The sequence below is a fragment of the Medicago truncatula genome, chromosome 4 (genome assembly GCF_003473485.1).
Source record: "Medicago truncatula cultivar Jemalong A17 chromosome 4, MtrunA17r5.0-ANR, whole genome shotgun sequence".
Lineage (NCBI taxonomy): Eukaryota > Viridiplantae > Streptophyta > Magnoliopsida > Fabales > Fabaceae > Medicago > Medicago truncatula.
This window is the reverse complement of record NC_053045.1, coordinates 33,537,645-33,559,856: the sequence shown is the minus strand read 5'-3', so window position 1 is coordinate 33,559,856 and position 22,212 is coordinate 33,537,645. Positions and strand designations below refer to the sequence as shown.

Sequence of the window (22,212 nt, the reverse complement as noted above, 5' to 3'; positions counted from 1 at the left end):
ATGTTTTTTCATATACATTCTTTCGTGACAACATTCTTTTTTTGTATTGGTTAAAAACAATAAAAAAATAAAAACATAATATAAATAGGAAAAAGATGTCCAAAATATATTGTTGAAATATAATTTCTCTTTTCAAGAGTACTTTTATATCCATTGAATTAGTTGAAAAATTTAGAAAAGAGAATTATATAAAAATGTAGAAATGACACCTTGCATATAAATAGTGTGATTCCTTTATTACATGCAACAAATAATGTTTGATACACCCTCCTTCCCTACATATCCTTGTTATCCCACCCACTTTACAAAGCACATGATTCCCCATCGACTTGGACCAAACATATAAAATATCAATAAAAACATAGGGCCCACAACAACTACTTGGTTCCTCCTCAGCCACACAAGTACCAAACAGACCCCACTCTAGCTGTTACATATTAATACGTAACTATTCAAGATCTAACACTAAAGATCCTTTATCTTCTCATTCACACACTCACTATATTTTGCATGGTCCAAAACATACATCTTTGTTCTATATCCTAATCTTTTTTATCCATTCATCTATACTTTTGACTTTCTTTGGCTTGAGAAACCAAAAGGGTTTGGAATATTATACAAGAAAATATAGGTGTTTAAATTATTGGAAGAGAAGAAGATTTTTGTTAAGGCTAAGATGAAAATACAGTGTGATGTGTGTGAAAAAGCACCTGCTACGGTGATTTGTTGTGCTGATGAAGCTGCTTTGTGTGCTAAATGTGATGTTGAAGTTCATGCTGCTAATAAGCTTGCTAGCAAACATCAAAGGCTTCTTCTTCAATGTCTTTCTAACAAGCTTCCTAAATGTGATATCTGCCAAGTATGTTTTTTTTTTTTTTTTTTTATCATTTTTTAGTTTATCAATTTTAGAAGTTTAGCAAATATGATTTTACTCTGAATTTTTGTTTTATTTAAAATCTTTAAAGTCTTTTTTTAATTAAAATAATATTTTTGGAGCTTCATGATGAATTTATTTAATAATATATATTGAATTTTGTAGGATTTAAAGAAAGGAAAATATGATATTTTAATTAATCTTTTCTATGCAAAAGAATGTGTTTTTTTAAAAATGAATATATTTGATCTGTAAATTGATTTAATAAATTATTATGAGAGTTTGGAATAAAGATTTTATTTGTACTTGTACATATACAGCCCATGTAAATTTTTAATTTTTTTTTTTGCACATGCATCTGTCTTCACATCTGACCATGTAGATTTATGAAGAATTTTGTAAAGATATTTTAGCAACTAACATGATAAAATAATGATATCATGCTATAATTGTCATTGATTGGATATGCATTTGTATAAACGATTTTCATCATCCATAGATAGTAATCAATGTCTTGGGGACGAGGTTGTGTTTGTAGCAGGAATCGAAACACCTTCGGTGTCTCGATCCATCATCCATACCACTAGACTAACCCTTAAGGCGTGAATAGGACATGCCTAAAGGATCGACCAAAAGTGTAATTAAACCTTATTTATTTTGAATAAGAAGCATCTAGGTAATCTAAATATCAAACCCAGTACATCAGATTTAGCATTTAAAGAATTTATCTCTTTAAATCAAATAGCTCCACAATCCGAATATTGCAAATTTCATCGGGAATTTGAATTGTGTTTCGAACTGGATTAATTTATTTGATGGTTGAAGTATTTGCTGAACATAGATGATTTTACTGACTTTGTCCTTCATCATGTAACTATAGGATAAGCCAGCTTTCATATTTTGTGTTGAAGACAGAGCACTGTTCTGCAAGGACTGCGATGAACCAATTCATGTAGCTGGTAGTCTTTCTGGAAACCACCAGCGCTTCCTTGCTACCGGTATCCGTGTGGCTTTGGCTTCTAGTTGCACCAAAGACAACGAGAAAAGCCAAGTTGAACCATCTAATCCAGACACACAACAAGTTCCCGTCAAAGTTTCTCCTCCTCAGCAAGTGCCTAGTTTTGCATCCCCTTGGGCTGTTGATGATTTCTTGGAATTAACCGGCTTTGATTCACCTGACAAGGTAAGACAACTTTATTTCATGATATTGTAGTTGCAATTATATGCTCTAAGAAATTCGTTGATTATTGATTGAGATATTATGATTTATGATGGAGGGAATGACAGTTATAAAGTTTACTTATAAATGTTTGCATGGTACACAATCAAGAATTTTGTTGTTGATAAATGATCTACGAAGGAAACCAACTTGGGTTGGCCTTCTGGTGTTGGCTTGAGACCTTGGAGTGTGCTCCTCTCAAAGTCTCAGGTTTGATTCTCCCCGGTGCCAATTTTGGTGGGTTAGTTTGGCTTCTTAAAAAAAATGATCTACGAAGGAAGAAACCAGTTCGTTTAATGAAATAATGAGCAAGAGTAGCTTAACTTCTCTACAGTACACACTGACTCTGCCGCTTGATTTCTGTTTATATGAATTTTTGAGGTCTTGAATTAATACTTTGAACCATATTTGCATAAGCAATGGTATGGAGATTTTTGTTTTTGCCTTTATGATTATGTTAACAGTAACATAATTTTGATGACTCCTTTATATTGTTTTAATATTTGGAACTTTTTCCTTTCCTTCGTTTCAGAAGCAATCCATGGAGTTTGGAGAGCTTGAATGGCTATCAGATGCAGGTCTTTTCAATGACCAGTTTCCTCAGGAAGGTTTAGCTGCAGCTGAAGTTCCTCAACTTCCGGTAATGCATGCTAGCAGTGTTTATCCTTACAAAGCCTCTAAATCTTATATGTCTTACAAAAAGCCTAGGATTGAAGTCCGACATGAAGACGATGATGATGAGCACTTCATGGTGCCAGATCTCGGCTAATGCAGATGACCATCTCGCCTGTCCCGATCCATGAATCTGTAGATGGATGAGTTATATGCAGACTTCTCTAAAGATACTATAAGTATTGAAAGTATGTTAACTAGCTGTGTGTAGTATCACATTTTAGGAGCTTCGAGTCAATTCGAAGTTCAGAAAAGCATAGAATTATGCCTTAAAGGTATTCAATTTTGCATGACATTTGTGATCATTGTTTACGATCTAGAGGTGCTCACAGGGTCCATGCAAAATTGGGTAGTTTATGTTGTGTATGGTACTATGGTTGTTATCTTGAAGACCATTTGGTATAATTGTTACACTGAGGGTTATGTTGTGATTTGAGAACTTACGAGAAATTGATCGATTAACTTGATCCATTCTTAAGGAACATAGAGCAAAACTGCTATCAATAAAAATGACATTTTTGAGTAAAAAAACATTGTAAGTTGATATTATCATATATGAACATCAAATAATTCAAGTTTGAAGGCATATATCAGATGATGAAAGAACAATGGTTAGTTATACAAATATGACTAGAAAATGTAGCTGGCTATACAAAATTTAGGTATGGATCCCCATTCAAGTCATATATCAAATTGACTAGAAAATGTGGTTGGCTATACAATATTTAGGTATTGATTCATTATTGGAAGATGTGATTCATGTCCAAATTACACTACATATTTATATCAATTAGGTTCATTTTAACATCGAATTGAGATATGACCTGCATGTATTGTAATAATTGATAACTGAAAAGTACAACCATGTAGGATCCATTCCTACAACAAAGATATGCCTACGATATTTGGGGGCTTCATGAATCACGTTGCCTTATACTCTCTAAAATAGTATGTGAAGCATTCATTACTCAGAAGAATAGTGGTTTATGATAACCACAAGTCACCAAATAAGTTGGATTTTGGCTATCAAATAGACAATTACCGAAGTTGCTTGCACACATATTGCATTGCCTTAATGCATTCAGTTGCTTGTGGCTATCATACACAAATTCTTTTATAAAACGTGATGCTTCAAGTAGTTCAGTGTAGATTTGTACAAAGCCAACAATTATAGTTTAATTTTGATACACGGTGCAAAAATATTACAAATTACAATTAATTATAAGTGTGACTTTACAAGTAGTTAGCATTGAAGTCAAATATTTTTATTGATCAAATTATTAGGATTGATTAACAATGTAAAAACCTTCAAAGTGTTTACAAAGAATTGGGATGGTCTAAATAATGTGATGGCGGTTAACCGTAAGACATTTTAGACCATATCATGCCCTCGGTTATCAAAGTTTTGGGATCTCTCTAAAAGGTCAACTTAAAGGACCAAATACGTAGTTTTGCTTAGTTTTAGTCAAGTTTCTACTTTATTATTTATTTATTTTTACCTTCAAGGCTCATGTATAAAAGAGGTGTTACTCCTTTTTAAGGTTAGATGCGATCTTTTAGGTGGGTCCTCCCCCGAAGTTGGAGACTTTGTTGAGATTTGATGCCCTAGGCCGGACTTTGTTCCTATTGTTTTGTTTTGTTTTTCTTTTCTTTCTAGCAATCTACCAAATAAACCATTTCAACCCATCACCTCTAATCGAAATTCTGAATAGATCTCAATAATAACTTTACATCATCCATCAATAATTTCATATCATTATATTATGATATTTTAACATTAAAAAGTTGTGAGACCCACGGGGAGAGAGAGAGAAAGAGAGAGAGAGAGCTTAGTTGAACTCATATTCGACAAATATCATTCTCATTTTCTTCCTAATGGAGATACCTATATTTGGTACCAGGGTTAATGAACAAAGCTGCCCCATTGGAGATGGTTTAAATAATGTAATGGATGTTAAAACATTTTACTTATGCATGACAGCAGCTTTCGTACTAACGTTTTGCTATTTAAGAGTTGAAAATAGCTTTTAACATCAAAAACTTTCTAAAAACACAAGTAAAATACTAAAATACCTCCAGCGGTAGTTAACTACCGCAGACTTATAACTAGAAAAACCAACGGTAGTTAACTACCGTTAGTTTTTTTAGTCATGTACATGTGTTTCTAGGAACTATTGGATGTCAGGAAAGCAACCATCTTAAGAGTTTACTTCACACTTTAGAGATTGTCGAAGACCAAAAACACATTGCTATTTGAAAAGCCTTCTTTTCCACAAGTACGCATGTTTCAATTTGCATAATATTTCTTTGTTGTTCAAGCATCATGCTCTCTCCAAATAGCACTCTTCCTAATAACGTATTTGATTTTATGAAAAGCTAGGAATGACAAGGTTTTTAATGAGAAAGATTTGTTGAATTGAATTTTCTTAGCCATATGATGGTTTTGCATTCGGATGTGGTGCACCTCCTTACCAACGATAGCACCCTCAAACCCAATAGACAAACTAGGCCAGTTGGCCTCTAAAGCTTTGGATAGTACTATTAAAGTCAATGTTGAGATGGCACCTTCCTATCAAATTCATATACATCAGGTTTTTGAGGTTTGACGAGTAATAACAGTGGAGATTATATGCTATTTTACTTGGCTTATGTCTACCTTATGATGCAAGTTTGAAGAATTATTATCCTTGATTCAATTTCCGAACAATTATTTTAATGAAAAAATCGTAAATATTAAATCAGTTGGCCGAGTCAATGTGGACTCAACTCAAATCTTTATTCAACTACTGGTTACAAAATTTGGAAGAAAACATTGTTTGGCAAACCAAAATCATATGATATTACCGTTGATACGCAGAAAGGAAATAAAATAAACAAAGAAAACCAAAGAGATAAAAAAAAAACCGACTTAAATTGATAGAAGCAACTCAGGCGGAAAGATGTAACGGTGAAAAAAAATATATAAAAAAGAAAACTAAAACGATATTTGCACTAAATTTCTATGCCTTATTGATCAGGCTAAGGACATCAGCTTCTGTTGGAAGAGCTGGAATTGCTCCCTTTTTGGTAGTAGTAATTGCTCCACATGCATTTGCAAACTTAAGTACTTCCCTTAACCTTGCTTCATCCTGAAATTTTAGAACGTGAACAATAAAAATCAATCACTAAAAATATGAAAACACTTTGCTAAGATTAGAAAAACACCAATATGATACAAGTATGGATAAATCATCTATAATCTTGCTAAGCACTCACTTCAAGTATAGATTGATCATCTACAATCTTGCCCAACAGAGCTCCAACGAAGGAATCACCAGCACCAGTTGTATCAACAGTGTTGACATGGAAAGCATCTACTGATCCTTTGAAATTCTGATTTGTGCAGAAAAGGAGAAAAATTGTCACAATTTGAGATTATAATCAGAACTTAACATACTTTCTAGAACATGCAATATTGTAATTGAGTTAATGTCACATACTCACATGACAAAACTAAAATCTAAATGCAGAAAGGGAAGTTCAAATGCTAACATTTGTAGCAAGTTATTTTACCATGAGAAGTCCACTAAAGCCATAGCACAGGTGTGAATGTATCATCTAAGTTAAAAAAATGAAAAGCACGTACACTACCCAAAAAGTCTACTAAGCTCCTTTCCCCTAGATAAGTTATTGAATGGAAACTAAAACAGAGAAAAACAAAACAAAGCATTTGTTTTGAAAGAAAAAAACAGAGGAAAAGTAAGGTGGGAAACAGAACTGCTTATTAGACTAACTAGAGATCGCCTTTACGGATTGAAATTGAACCTAACTACTGGCATAGGCATTTGTAAGTCTGTTTGAGAAGATTACATAAACAACTTACGAAAACAGTTTATATCTTATATGAAAACAATTTAACCTTATCTTATCTTTTTTTAATGAAATACCTTAGACATAAGCAGTTATATGATAAGTGTTTATGCTATAAACTGTTTACCCAAACAAGATCATCAATGGGAACTAATCAAAGTACTACAATACCATATGTAGGCTAAGAGTGAAGGATAAAAAAAGCCAACAAGAAATACAATAAAAAAAGGAACAAGTAAAATTGAAGATTAGGCATGTTACCTTGGTATAATATCTGGAACCATTTTCACCAAGAGTTACAAGAAGTAACTTCAAATTGGGGTGCCACAGGGAGAGAGCAGAAGCATCATCAATTTTATCACTTCCAGTTAAAAATTCCAGCTCCACATCACTGACCTTGATGAGATCAGCCTTGTCCCATATACTCAGAATTTGCTTACGGGCTTCCTCTGGTGAAGGCCACAAAGGTAACCTAAGGTTTGGATCATAAGAGAGAAGGCACCCAGCATCCTTGGCAACTTCCATTGCCTTCAGATGTGCTGATCTGCATGGCTCCACAATCAAACTTATCGATCCATAATGGAATACTTTTGCCTGAAAAATCATGTTTCATAATTCAATTACTCTTAGGCATTCGAGACATAGGTGAAAAATTGATCAAGATCGAACTATCCAAAACAATGCAGATTTTGATTTGTGTTATAATTTAAAAACTTGGATCATCTGATTTGACCATCACACTCCCATCGATTTGACCCTTAAACTAATAAAATCAACTAAAAGGTTCCAAAATTATATATAGTTTAGGGACTAAATTAACTATATATATATATATATATATATATATATATATATATTCAAATCAAAATTCAGAAATTAATAAATTAATTAGATAAAAATAAATAAATATAGTAAATCAAAAACAGGATATTTTGATATGATGAGACAAAAATACAAAGGTCAAAGTAGCTGATGCCATGATGGTAACACAGCAGTACTTCCACTCCAAACCCCATCCCCATTCTAAAGCGTAAACGTCACGATAATTAATTAATATTTATATTTATTTATTTTAAAAAAAGACACAGCCACAGTGTATCCACTTGTTTGAAGTGGGACCCAAACCTCTTACCTACTTCACCAAAAAAGCGTAAGCCACAGACCCTGATAAAGGAAAACACGTGACACCCCTCACGTGACAAAGACACCACCCCTATCAATTTTTCCGATCATGTAATAATGCCAATATTAAAACAATTTAATTTTAATTAACAAAAATTATTTTTTTGCGTTATATTGGTCGGTCTATCTAGATCCACCTAGGGACCCACTGCATGAAAAATCTGACTCAGCAATATCCAATTAAACACGCGCGTGAAACAGAATCATAACTACACTATCAAATCAAAAAAAGAAACAAGAAATTTGAGAGAGAAAGTGAAGAAATTTGCATACAGATCTGATGAGTTCAAGATTGAGATCTTCAGGAGTAAGAAGCATGTCAGCACTCGGATTTCTGTAAAACATGAACTCACGCTCTCCATCGGCGCGTAGAGTAACAAACGCGAGTGCAGTACGAGCGCCTTTGTCAAAGTTGATACCATCCCCTCTCACGTTGTTTTCTTTCAAGATCCCGGCGAGCATGTGACCGAATTCATCATCACCGAGTTTTCCGACGAAGGCTGATTTACCACCGAGTCGTGAAACAGCGATCGCAACGTTAGCGGGTGCGCCACCGGGAGCTTTGAGAAAGCCAGGTGCTTCTGCAAGGGAGACGCCGGAAGCGGTTGGAACGAAGTCAATGAGCATCTCGCCAAAGCTGACGATGAGACCGGAGCCGGTGGCGGGGAGGAGGGAAGCGTTGGAGGCCATTGGTTTGGGATCGTTGTGAGAGAAAAAAGAGCGAATTGATTTTAATAGCGTAGTAAGAAGGAAGAATGTGAATATAGAAGATGAGAGGTGATTAGATGGAGTTTATATAGGAAAAGAGTGATTATAAAAGGATTAGGATCAAGTTTCGCGATTAATGGGATAAAGTTAATTTGAAGTTATCCGTTTTCTTTTTCGTCAAGATTCTTTTAACCTTTTCTTTAGAAGAATAAATTAAGAATATTGTTTTCTTCAGAAAATATCTGAAAAAACAAATATCCCAATTTTTTTATTTTTTTTTGGTCAGGCCAAAAATATTAATTTAACATATTTTGTTAGAGAATATTTTTTTTTAAGGAAAAAAATTTGTTTAGAGAATTTATTACCTGTAATATTTTTTTGGGTAGTGATATTACATTTTTTTTCTGACAAGGTGTAGTGATATTACATGTAATATAACAATATATAAAAGAATCATGATATTTTTAGACTACATATTTTTTTTCTTCATTATTTCAGTTATACCCTACGATATATATTTTTTTGAATTTATTTAGACTAATTGTTTTAAAGAATTTATTGAAAAAGTTAAGAATTTTTATTATATTTGTTTGTAAAAGATAAACATAACTTTGTTACTATTTAAAAGTATTAAACATATCCTTAAAGAAAAACAAAAAGTAACAAATATATATGCATAAAATTTTAAACCAAGATCAAAATTTCATATAAATCCTTAATATTTGTTATATTGTTGGTAAAAGATAAACATAAGTTGCTACTATTTAAAATAACAAACATATCTTTTCAACAAAAAAAATAACAAATATATATACATATAATTTAAATCAAGATCAAAATTTTATATAATACATAAATAGTGACAGACGTAATTTAAATAATTTAAATAATAGTAAAAAACATATAATACTTAAAATTGTTTATTAAAAAAACTTTAAATAGTGCCCATTTGAACACTAGTTTAATATAATACTTAATACTTTTTTTTTGCAATGATAGATTTAATGCTTAATTTGGTTGTAAGATTCACTTTTTAATCTTATGGTTCTCGTTTGAGACTTGACACAAGATTTAATACTTAATTTTCAAAATAACCAGATTTTTATGATAAATAACTAGAATATTTAATCAAGTGTAATTTTTTTAAGGGAATCAAGAATAATGTTGACGGATGGGAGCCTTGAATACTTTGTTGTTGCATTAGCTAGTTTAGTTTACACTATAATGTTTCTCTAACCTTGGGAGCTTTATACGGTGAGTGGTCGAAGTGACTGAATTGTTAATATAATGGCCTCTTTTTGCTTTCAACTTTCTAGTCTGCTAAACTTCATTATGAATTATCCGGGAAATATCGCGTCCGATTTTCAGGGGTAACAATGTTTGGCCAGTGCGCTGCCTCGCTCTACGCATGAATCAGATTAGTCGTTCACCTTTGATGGGTCGGAAACCGGTGCGAAAGCCAAAAAAAAAAAAAAACTTCATTATGAATCATGAGCTTAACTATGTCAACCAACTATTTATTAGTTATCAGATCAAGGATACGATCATTACCACTTGTTGTTCAGATAGATCAACCATAACATTTGCCGCATCACAATGAGAAGCCACACTTGTTGAGATTTCAAAAGTGTGGACTGGCTCATTTGGTCGTCCAAGACACGATGACCTTTTTTTATGTTGGCGGAGGTTTCAAGTTGTTGAGACTCTTTCAATAATAGAAGTGCATACGCCGCATGTAATCGTGCTTGGATGAAAGTTTTATATATGTCATATGAGAATGGACCTTCAATGTAGCTTCATTTTTTTTGGATGGATTAATATGACGAGAACGATGATGTATATAAAACATTTTGAACATTGAGGATAATTGAACTGGGCAAATAGTTGGTGAATAGATTGTTTAGGGATGATACTTATTAGTAATTTAGATGCCTTTTTCTTATTATTTTTAAATAAAATCATGACTAAAACTCAAGTTATATTCGGAAAATAAAACAAAAATATCTCCACTTCAAAAAATACAAACATATTTTTAGTGTTGCCAACATGGTTTAGTTTAGATTTTAGTACAATTTATTACAAACCTTAATATGCTAAATGTAGATGACGTGCCTTTGAAGAAAGAAAAGGTGCACGTGAACGGTGCAGTTTTTTATATATGAATATCCGGACCACCAGCCTCCCCTTTCAAGATTAGAGTCACACTCATCACTTTTGATGATCTAAACTTTTAATATTTTTGGTTTTGTGGTTGTTAAAATTGATTTTGAGTGAATTGATTATGTAAAATTGTTTTTGAATAGAAATATAAGTTGAATGTAAAGTAACTTATTTGTGTTTAGATATATTCATGTAAAAAATGTAGAACTATAAATTTGTCTAAAAATCAATTTTATATGCAAAAACTACAAATAATAGCTTTAAATCAAATCAATTTTGGAAGCAAAATCAATTCTACCCAAAACAACCAAACATGTGAGAATCATTCCTACACCTCCATAATCAATTTTAAAAGTTTAATCAAACATATATATTTAGTATTTACTACAATCAGTGTCCTCAAAGTATTGTAGAACCATTTACTACTCATGGTTATGTTGAATTTGGGGTCATGTTCGGTCTATGTTTGAACTTTGGAGAATATACTATGTTCTTGAACTTGTTTGGGACACAAGTTATCAGCTTTTCTTTTGAATCAAATTTGCTTATTGCAATGTTTCTGGTTACCAAGAGGTGTCATTCAACTCATTCTTATTTTTCAAGTGTCTCCCTCATCAATCGCATTATAATAAAAGGTTGACGGATCACAATCACACACATTTATAGACAGACAAACCGGTTGCTGACCAGCTTGTGAGTCATGTCCTTGATCTACCCATGGATACTCACCTCTTAGACCAACCTCATCTAGGTTGTGATAACATTTTATGATAGGATCTAGGGAAAAAAAATTGAAAGAGGAATTGAACTCGATCAAAATTATTAATGAAAGGAAAGCTCACTAAATTTTTGTTTTGAAAAAACACAAAGTATTTACTACAACAACAATAACCACCATATTTTATATTCCTAACACTCAAGATTATTAAAAGACCAAAAATATGAAGAGATTAAAACATGCACTTAAGTGTTGTTTTTTTTACTCAACTTAAAGTGTTGTTTGGAAGTTCATGTACTTGAGAGAAGCTATAGTTTTGGAGGAGGGGTGCGGGTCAAGGCCTAGTTAATGCTGAAAGAACGTCAAAATGCAATAACTGGGAGGACACCATTAAAAACGCCATGTTTTTTTGGTGGTGGTCAGGGTTCGAACCCCCGACCTTACATATATTATATATTGTCTTTACTAACTGATCTAAGCTCACGAAGATAAAAAAAAAAAAAAAAAAAAACGCCATGTACTTCTAAATGGGAAGGGCACTTTCAAACAAACAAAATTAGCGATTTTTTTAACTAGATGTGTTCAGAGCGAGAAAGTTGTGCCCTTGTCTAAACCAACATGCAATAGTCTAGAAGGTTATGATTGTTTTGATCAATATAAATCGTATTTGGTCCCATGAACATAACTCAGTTGTAGAAACAACGTCGAAATTTAGACCCCAAATTTCGTACTTAAAAATTATATTTCAATCATTATACATCTTGACAAAAAGAAACCGCACTCATATCACGAGGTATTCAACAATATAATCCTTTGCATCAACTAGTGGTACAATCTAGGAGATTATGATAATATTGATATTGATGCCGCACTAAGATGACATTATTATTAAAATGGACAATTTATCTGTTGTCTATAATTTATAATGGAACAACCTTCTACAAGAGAGACCGTTAAATGCTTTTGGTGTTAAGTTAACGTGTAATGAAATCATCAGTTGAGCTATCAACATCATTCATAATCATTCACCATAAATCCATTAGTATTATAAACCATGGCATTTGGAATTAGAATCATTTTGAGGTTTTATTCTATTTCTACTTTCAGGTATTTCATCCTTTGGGTCCCTTTAGCAACGTGTCTTTGATTATATCAAAAGCAAACACAAACAAGGGCCATGCATGTCCTCAATCATGATTTTTTACCCATACCACATCATCAATAAACAAACTAACAAACACTTAACAAGAGTTGGGTCTTGATGTCAAATTGCGGATTTAACTGCGTTATAGCATAGCGAAATTTGAACAAATCGTTGTTCCGCTTTCCACTACTTAGTATATAGTTCATTGAAATAGAACAGTGAAATTTGATCAAACTGGTAGTTTCTGCGATCCGTGATTTGCAGTGCTGGGGTCAGGCACGTCATGTAAAGTTGCATCTACTTTATAAAAGACAACAAGACTCAACAAAAATTCCCCTTCTATAAACAAATTTTCAATTCATTCAAGGCATTTTTCTATGTACTATTTGGCTTTGGTTTACACAAGGCAACTTTGAACAATATATAATTAACCTCTAATCTCTAGTGATGGGAATTTGTTAAGATAACAAATGTTGATTCATAAAATGGTGGGTATGCTTAGACATTGATGATGGACCTGTGGTTGAGCATACACTTTCATCTTGCATTTTAGTTAAATATACTTCTCTTTCTTGATCATCATCCGAACCTAACATGCTATCTTCAGAATCTGATTCACTCATTGACAAGTTCCCATTTTCAAAGTTATCTTCAGATTCTGATAGCTCCGTCTGTGAGGAATCTGATTCTGTCTCTGAAAGATAATAGCTACTTGAATCAAGGTTCTTTTTATCATGATTCCTCTTTTCCATGGAGCTTCCAATTGGACCGTCGAGTATAGACAAAGGATTGCGGTTGCTAGGGTCGCCATAAAGTGCAACGTGTCTATGATATAGCTCCAATTCTTTCTCCGCGATAGCAATGAAACGCCTCACTGACTCGAGCGATTGCTCATACTTGGATTTTTCAAGTGCCTGTGAGAAAAGAAGAGAATTAAAAAAGAAAGTTATTTGACCCATCTGAGTGTTATATTAGCAACAACCAATTCACAAATCATTGAAAAAGCATGTCCCTCCAAAAAACAGCATTGTCAATTGTAGAAAATAGAAGTTTATTCAAATTCTGCTACGTAAGAGTGCTATATCACCGCTATAACTGCTATTTGACAACATTTTGTATTACATATCGTATCATTAAACAATAGCGATCTGTTCAAATTCTGCTACGCTATAGCATTGCTTTATCCGCTATTTAACAACACTGTCAAAAAATTGAGTTGCATTTCCAATTCTTTTTAAATGATATGATAAAAAAAACAAACTAATGATGAGTTTTAGATAAAAAAAGGCACAGAAACACACCTTTTTCTTCGACAATGTATCTATCGGCGACATAACCTCAGGTTGCATGTAATTCTTTCCACGATAAAATATTATAGTGTCATCGCCTATGATGTGAATTGGAATACCGCCACTCAATCTGGCAAGTTCTTGCGCATACTCGTGTACTTGACCAGGTTTACAAGGCTTGCATATGCACTTAACAGTCTCATGTTTCTTCCAATGCATATGCATATTGAGAATAACCCCTCCAAATAATCCTCTTCTGCCAACTTGTAGATAATTAGAACTCTTCTGAGCCATTTTCTTCAGATAATGTCGTTCCTCCCCTGTCAAACCGTCTGGTTTTACCTCCGGACCCTGAGCCTTAGCAACTTCATATCGTTTGAGCCGTTCAATAAGCAACGCTTCTTTGACTCTGGCCTGGGGTTAATATCAGAGTCATGTAAAGTTTAGTACAATGTCTAGGCAAATAAGCATTTCATGATTTTCTCAATGAGCACTTGAGAGGAGAAAAATTAAAGAATTTTACAATAGTGAGTTATTTAAAATACAGCTACTCATATAAGCTGAAACTAGCTTCTGCATCTCATTTTTCAAAAACGCTTTCATTTAACTTCTCCATAAATTCTATAAGCTTTGAGACTTTTTGGTAAGTGAAGAATCACAAACTTAATTTAATCGAGAAGCTGCTATAAATCAGAAGCAAATTCAAACTGAACATTAGTGTGTATTTAGATTCATGATGTAGTGTCAATATTGATTTTGCCTTCTATCAAGCATGGTTATTAGATGTTTGATTACTTTGAGTAAAAACAGATTTTGCCTTCAAATCTCAGTTTGATACTTTGGCTAGAGCGAGAAAATAAAGCTTTTGCATCAAGTTGAAAAAAATGTACACTTGAGTTTTGAATGAGCTTGTCATTAGAGAACATAAAGCACTTAATAACAACTTAATTTTAAACAAATCAATTTTGCAAATTCAAGTTCGTTTGTCAAGCACTTATCCAAGCACACACTTAACCATTCACAAGACCAACATATATCAAAACGAGCAAACAAAAATCATTTGAATTAAACAAATGAAGGAGGGCTACGCTGCAAAATGGTTGACACCTATGTAACGCCGATACTTCAAATTAAAAGCGTGTCGGTGTACAAGACGTGTCAATGTCTAATACCGACACATGTGGTTATATTCGATCATTCATTTTCTTAAATTACCACTGATGTCTATGTGTCACTACCAGTGTCATGTTCGATGTTTGCATGTGTTTCATAGGTGCATAGTATGGAAAAGGCAAACATAGAATCAAATGGCAATGCTTACATTGTTAATCTTGAACTTAATCCTCTCTTCAGGATTAGCAAACTTCTGCTTTTTCTTCTTCCCTTTAACACCAAGTCGACGTGGATCTCTCCTATTCGCCGCTTTCCTCTTCTCCTTCTCTCTTTTCCTCTGCATCTTCAACCTCTTCTTAGTCTTCCACTTATCTTTCCTTGGAGCCTCAACCTCATGAGTCTCGAACTTTGTCTTCCCATCCTTTATCACAAGATTAACCTTCCCATAACTCATCTCTCTCAAACCCCACCAAAAACATTTCTTCTCAAAAGGCACACAATGCCTCAATGAACAATCAAAAGAATATATTTGACCCCTCCCAACTAACCTAGAACACATACACACAGGAATTAGAACACAAACATAAAAAACATTACAATTAATTTTAAATGTCAGTTCAATGCTTTGCAACATCGACATTTCATATCAAAAGAGGGTGTTCAGTGTCCGACATGTGTCCGTATCCGACACCAACACTATACTGACACATGTGATAACATTTAATTATGTCATTTTCTTAAATTACTATTGCTATTGCTGTCAACATGTCATTGTCGTGTCCGTGTCTTTGTAGTGTCAGTGCTTTAGAGAATCAAAGTCTTCAACTTTCAATAACCAAAAATCAGCACCAAGGAAATAAAGCTAACCCAATTTAGTTGATACAATATACTAGTATTCATAACAATCATAAAAATTTAGTTTTTGAGTTATTAATTAACCATAACCAATAAAACATGTTGTAGTCAGAGGAATGAGAAAGAACCTGGGAGGGACCAAAAACGAGGTAGCAGCATACGAGGATTTGAATACAGTGGAAGCTCTACGAATAGTGCGGAACAACGTAGTTGCCATGGTAAGAGATGAAGAAAAACTTGAACAGTGTTGTGACTAATGTTTGTGTTGTTGTGTTGTTCTGGTGCACCACCCGTATTGGATCGGGTGGGTTATATTTCGGGTACAAATAGGATCCATCTGGTAGAACACGTGGCAAGAAAGTATTGGGCCAATGAAAAATGTTGACTTTTTCAGATGATGAAAATCAATAGGATTTTGACACGCAAGAGGGACACTTGGGAACTGTATGTACGTTACCGCACCTAAATATCTTTCTTTGTATTCTGGTGTTTCTCTCTGAAAAGCACTTATCATAGAATCAAAAAATATTCAGAGGAAGGTTTCTAGTTTCACCATCGATTTTTTCAGTGAGTTTTTTTTACTTTTTCATTTCTATTAATTCTTTTATTGTCTTGAGTGGAAATTCTATTGAGATTTTGATTCATTTTTGTATTTTAGGGTTTTTTCTTTTCTTGTGATTTTGAATCTTCTTTCTTTACGTTTCTACAATTAAATTCAAAGGGTATTGAGAAAGTAACTCAAAATTGAAGCTTGATGTTGTGTTGTTGTTTTTTACTTTTATGTTTGTGGTGTTGTTTTATTTTATGATAGAAGTATGCATGTCATGTTTTTTTAATATTTAAGATAACACATTATATATTATCTATGTTACATGTTTTGTTCTGTTGGTGAAGAAGGATATGTTGGATTTGTTAATGTTGACATGATCTGAACTTAGGCTTTTCTTGACTTGATACATTTGTTGCACAAGTGCATACCTTTTAGATGCATGGTGTCTGTCCTTTTGAGCTTTTAGAGAAGTTACAAACCGTAGCTTCAATCTTGGCACGCGTTCGACATTGATCAACCACGAAAACAAAGGGACACGTTGTTGAGTTGATTGTTGTTTTTTAATTGTTTTAGTGATGTAAATATATTATTGACTTTAGTACTTTTTATGATTTGATGGGCAACAAGTTACAGGACATGTAGAAACTTAACATAGTATAAAATTTGGAATGCTTGTTTTAGGAGATAAGTAAACATATCATGTTCCATAATTGTTGAGTTGTCGATCCTTTTTTTCTCCGTTGTTTATGGCAGGACAAATTATGGTCATGTTTGTGACCATGTAATTCAGAAACTCTTACTTTTACATTGCAGTAATGGCATCTAATGTATGCATCGGTTATCTTCATTTTGTGATTAATGATTAACGAGTTTTAGTCCAAAAAATGTGGAGCTTTAGTCCTCTCATTTTACTTATTTGGAGGAGCGAGAAAGCAAAATTTATTTTTATATAGGAGCAGATGGATAAACTGCTTAATTAAATGTTTTACATTACACGTTCTTTGCATTTGGATATACACATTGAAAAGCGTTTGTTTTCTCAACTTTTGTTTTTATCGTAAAAATAGAATTTGGGATGAATGGAAACCAATAACAGGACGAGTATAAACTCGGTATAAATTGTTTCCATAAGCTGTCTAGGAGAAAAAAACTTCAAACCAACCATAAGCTATATCTGTAAGCCATTTTATGATATAAGCTGAGATAAGCTTTAAGTAAATTCTTCCTAAATAAACCGAGATAAGCCGAGATACTCTTCCTGATTTCGGGTTATGTTTTACTTTTACTTTTGTAATCTATTTTGATTGTTTGGAGGATTGTATTTGACAAATCATTGGTGATCCAAAGGCTTTGTTTTGTTTATTATTGGGAGTGCATTTTATTTTGGTTGTTGTGTTGTGAATTCTATTGTCATTGTTTGCTTTTCTAAACTTCTTTGTAAACCATGTCCTCATTGTAGTCCCCTTTGAAAGTAAACATTTTGCATAAACTAAAAAATAATATGAATTTTGGGATTAGGACTATATTTATTGACATGATATCTCTTTCATTTGATTTCAAGCTATGTAGCCAATAGTGGCCCTTGGGCGCTACGCGATACCTAATTGCATTGCGGATTTCTGCAGCAGATGTAGTCCCACTGATAGTGACCAGTTGCGGTTGTAGTGGCCGATACAGTCAATGTCCTATAAAATTCTGAACTTTTTGGTCATTTCACCCTTGTTTATTTTAAATGCTTAGATGAGTTGTTTTAAATCTTGAAGGCTCTAAAACTTATTTGATTTATATTGGGTTTGAATATTGATAGCAATTAACTTTGATTATTCGTTATGAATATGTCTTAAATGCTGTGTTCTTCTATATTTTTAGCTTTTATGTGTATGATGAGTTTCTTGTATTGTTTCCCTAAACTTGTGACGTAGCGGCCATACCGCTACCCGCTATCCCACCACGACTACATAGATTTCAATACGCGAGTTATGGAATATAAAGCTTTGATACTCCAAATTGGAAAGTATCGATATCTGACACGTGCCCGATACTTCTCGATACATTCCCGAAAAGCATCTAATAATTTGTTTTATTCTTTTTTAAAAATATTTTCTCCGATGCAATATGCATCTTCAATACGTCTTACCTACTTAAGATATAATTGTCATTCAGATATGACATGTCATTTATAGTGACTTTTTAATATTATTTTTTACTATTCAGGTACGACATGTCATTTGTAGTGACTTTTTAGTATAACTTTTTACCATTCAGATACAACATATCATTGATAGTGACTTTTTAAGTATAATTTTTTGCCATTTTAATTGTGTTTCGTTACATCATATATGCAGGGGCGGATCTGTGTAAGGCACTGTGTGGCTATTGCCGCACCAGATTTTCCTCCATTTTTTTTTCTTCATGTTATACCTTATAGTTGATATTTTAGAATTTCCAAATTTTTGAGTGTATCTCTACAAAAGAGTAAACAAGGAGAAGAAGAGCAATGTTGCTGCTGATTTTGTGCAAACATCCTAATCCCACTGTTTGTGGATTTTCTGAAAGTGGAAAGAAGATGAGCAGTGTTGTTGCCGTAAGAGGCAGGGAGCAGCTGAATGAAATGTTAGGGTTCTGTAATATTGAGCAGGATTGGGCTACTTTAGGCCCAATTTATTAGTTTGAGCTCTTTTATTCATAAAGGCCCAGTATTAATTAAGTAAATAATGCTAAATTGATTTAAAAAATTCTCTAATTATATTAAATTAATAACTTTTTTTCACCAACAAAAAAAATTAACAACTTTCTTTATAAAATCATTTGATAAAATATTTCTTACCTATGAATTACTTTCTTATTTCCTTTAATTGACTATATTTGAATTGAAAAGGGTTAAATAAAAAGTTTGATGAAGCAAATCCTAAACTTTTACAATGTGTTTCATGATTGAGTCCAATATAGTGATTTAAAACTTTTGATGTGAATAAAATTTAGCCACACCAAAGAGACAATCCCAGATCCGCCCCTGCATATATGTTTGTTAACGTATCTTGGTCATGGGCGGCACATCTTGATTTATAAAAAATTCCCATATTTGTATCGTTCTATGTATCTGGCTTCTTAGGTTATCGATCAATTTTGTAGACTGTTCTGTAGAATATATCACATGAACACTGAAAATCTTATAGCAGATGTTTTGTTGTTGCAGTGGAGTTTGAGATTGATGACTCTGTTAACGGCGATACAGTAAGGGATGGTGCCATGGTTGAAGCTGGTAGCATACCTGATGAATACATAGAAGAAGAAAGTTCTGCTGAACCAACTTACAAACAAGACCAAGATGATAACGTGGCTCAAGATTCATCTGGAGGAGGGTTAATAATACCTGCTGCAGTTCCCACACTACCGGGCGCATCTGCTGAGGAGCCCTATGTGGGTCAGGAGTTCGAGTCGGAAGCAGCAGCGCATGCATTTTACAATGCATACGCAGCCGAGGTTGGATTCATCATACGCGTAAGCAAGCTCTCACGATCAAGGAAAGACGGAACTGCTATTGGACGGGCTCTTGTTTGCAACAAAGAGGGTTACAGAATGCCTGACAAGCGTGAAAAGATTGTGAGGCAAAGGGCAGAAACAAGGGTTGGTTGCAGGGCAATGATTATGATGAGGAAAATTAATTCTGGTAAATGGGTTATTACGAAGTTTGTAAAGGAGCACACGCATCCCTTGAATCCTGGAAGTAGTAGAAGGGATATGTTTGAAATTTATCCGGTCAGTTTCTATGCTTTTTCACTACCGAAGAATTGTATAAATTATAATAGTTCATTGATTCTCGTATATATTGTAATGGTTTATTCCGTTGATTGTCATTGTTACTTTATGCTTGATAGATTGAGAATGAATGGTATTAGTTTAAGGATTAGATAATTTAAGACCATTTCAGAATGAAGTTTTTAGGATAATATTGGTTCTTTCACACATTTTAGCAAAATTGTGAATGAAGCTTCTGTCTTTTTTCACCTTATATAATACTTCATCCATTCATTTTTAATTTTCGTTTTTGTAAGAAACAAATCTTATTTATTTGTCGTTTTCCAAGTTCAATGCAGAATTAACTATTGTTTTGTCGATAATACTCTCAAGTATTTATCGCAGAGAGATAGATAGGTAGAATGAGATAATAAGTAGTTAAAGGTATTATAGGAAAATAGATCATTCTTGTTATGTAGTTATATTGGCCACCTTATCCTTTCCACGAGAGAAATTGCAACTTAGAAATTACTTTTACGGCACTTTCTGCATGTGACGAACTTGTGTGATTTATAATTATTCTATTCTGTTCTCTTTTCAGTTTATTTTTTTCCCCCTACTTACCTCGTTTGTTTCTATGTCAGTCTCAGAACGAACATGATAAAATCCGCGAACTATCTCAGCAGTTGGCAATAGAGAAAAAGCGATCTGTGACATATAAAAGACAACTTGAAGTGATATTTGATTATATCGAGGAGCATAATGTGGGTCTCTCAAGGAAAATGCAGCGTATAGTAGACAGTGTGAAGGAGATGGAACCTAAAGAAGAAGAAGAACATAATCATTGATAGGTTCACCTTTCAATTATCTACTTTTTTAGTTATTATTATTGAATCTACTGTCAATGTTAAAAAATGCTCCAAGATGAGGTGTGCAATAATATCTAATAACTGCTGACATAGGTTTCTGCTTTTAGCATCAATATGATACAATGGTATTCATTGCATTGCTTTTTATTTATGACGTCAAATTGTAGTTTAGTAGCAGAAACTATTTTCAATCGAATGTATAGGTCCTTTGAGTCTATTCATATGAAGTTGGTGCTAACAATTGTGATAACACATAAAAGGCATTCAAATACCTTGACAGCGCTTAATTATTCCATAGCTGATTTTGTAACATTTTATCCAAGCTTGCCCCTTTTGTATAGTTTCAAAATAACTATTGATGATCTATTTTGTATGGAATGAGACTGTTTCAGAATGCCGTGCCTGGGTGTTGGTATCTTTTTCACCGCTAAAATCTGAACTTTTATCGATGGAGTTTTTGTATTGGTTACTTGTAGTCAGTATACAACTTCATTGGCTGTCTTCATTATACAACATTATCTATACTTTAATCTCCTGCAGTATATATCAAGCAACTAGGTGCATGTTTTGGCACACCATTTGGAGCCAGCAAAACTGAGTTTGGATGCAGTCTAGATATTATTTGATTTATACAATATGCTTGACATCTCCAAAAGTTCACTAGCTGTAACTGTCTTTGGCTCCAAACTATGGTCGAAGAAGTTGAAAATTCTCTCTTCTCTGTTTGCCAAAACTCCGTTTGGAATTTCACCTGATTTTCCAAGTATTTGTCGGGACTCGGTATCATTGCTACTGCTTTGAGTACAGAAAGAAAGAAATGCGTCGAAATATTTCATGATGAGTCAGAATAATATCTGTCCGACCCAAATCACATGTAACTGGAATATCAGTCCAGATGGACCAGGCGCATATTGTGACATTTGCCCAGAGCAATATATATCATGCTGGTGGTTTTTGTACTATTTGTAGGTTCGAAGCCTCTACGGGTTTGAATTTTCTGCATTCATGAAATAGCGCGATGATTGATCTAAACCTTTTGATTAAGATTAGATGGTTCATGGTTCATATTTTGACTTTGTATAGTTGGAACATGATTATCTGATCTTGATTTGACTGTATTATGCAACCGTGTCAAATGTGTGATTTCGCAACGGTAGAGAATCCATATCTCACCACCATGTTTTCTTTTTCTGTTTGCTGAGCTGATGAGAAGCTTTGTAATATATTCCCCTGCCATTAATTTCAATTATACCTTCGCCTATTTAGTTTGTC

General features: G+C 33.5%; 4 protein-coding genes across 9 annotated transcripts; 2 read left to right on the top strand and 2 right to left on the bottom strand.

The window, feature by feature from the left end:
• Positions 1–364: 364 nt before the first annotated feature.
• LOC25492672 (B-box zinc finger protein 24) lies at positions 365–3,296 on the top strand. Its single transcript, XM_013600856.3, has 3 exons — positions 365–859; positions 1,755–2,057; positions 2,626–3,296. Exons 1-3 carry the CDS (start codon positions 677–679, stop codon positions 2,860–2,862), a joined length of 723 nt encoding a protein of 240 aa, XP_013456310.1. The 5' UTR covers positions 365–676; the 3' UTR covers positions 2,863–3,296.
• A 2,211-nt stretch (positions 3,297–5,507) lies between these two features.
• Positions 5,508–8,629, bottom strand: LOC25492671 (fructokinase-2). Its single transcript, XM_013600854.3, has 4 exons — positions 8,070–8,629; positions 6,876–7,208; positions 6,021–6,137; positions 5,508–5,893 (listed from the first exon to the last, which is right to left on the bottom strand). The coding sequence occupies exons 1-4, from the start codon at positions 8,484–8,486 to the stop codon at positions 5,765–5,767; spliced, it is 996 nt and encodes a 331-aa protein (XP_013456308.1). The 5' UTR covers positions 8,487–8,629; the 3' UTR covers positions 5,508–5,764.
• Positions 8,630–12,807: 4,178 nt separating this feature from the next.
• LOC25492670 (uncharacterized CRM domain-containing protein At3g25440, chloroplastic) lies at positions 12,808–16,048 on the bottom strand. Its single transcript, XM_013600853.3, has 4 exons — positions 15,912–16,048; positions 15,137–15,476; positions 13,828–14,229; positions 12,808–13,440 (listed from the first exon to the last, which is right to left on the bottom strand). Exons 1-4 carry the CDS (start codon positions 15,998–16,000, stop codon positions 12,985–12,987), a joined length of 1,287 nt encoding a protein of 428 aa, XP_013456307.1. The 5' UTR covers positions 16,001–16,048; the 3' UTR covers positions 12,808–12,984.
• A 154-nt stretch (positions 16,049–16,202) lies between these two features.
• Positions 16,203–22,186, top strand: LOC25492669 (protein FAR1-RELATED SEQUENCE 7). 6 transcript variants are annotated; one of them, XM_039832804.1, is made up of 4 exons: positions 16,242–16,350; positions 18,679–18,690; positions 19,530–20,092; positions 20,716–21,334. In XM_039832804.1, exons 3-4 carry the CDS (start codon positions 19,583–19,585, stop codon positions 20,917–20,919), a joined length of 714 nt encoding a protein of 237 aa, XP_039688738.1. In that variant the 5' UTR covers positions 16,242–16,350; positions 18,679–18,690; positions 19,530–19,582; the 3' UTR covers positions 20,920–21,334. The 6 variants fall into 6 exon arrangements, with proteins under 6 accessions (XP_024637685.1, XP_039688738.1, XP_013456303.1 ...); XM_013600849.3 differs by lacking the exons at positions 16,242–16,350; positions 18,679–18,690 and adding exons at positions 18,697–18,946; positions 21,481–22,186 and having other exon boundaries at positions 20,716–20,922; XM_024781917.2 differs by lacking the exon at positions 18,679–18,690 and having other exon boundaries at positions 16,203–16,350.
• Positions 22,187–22,212: the final 26 nt, after the last annotated feature.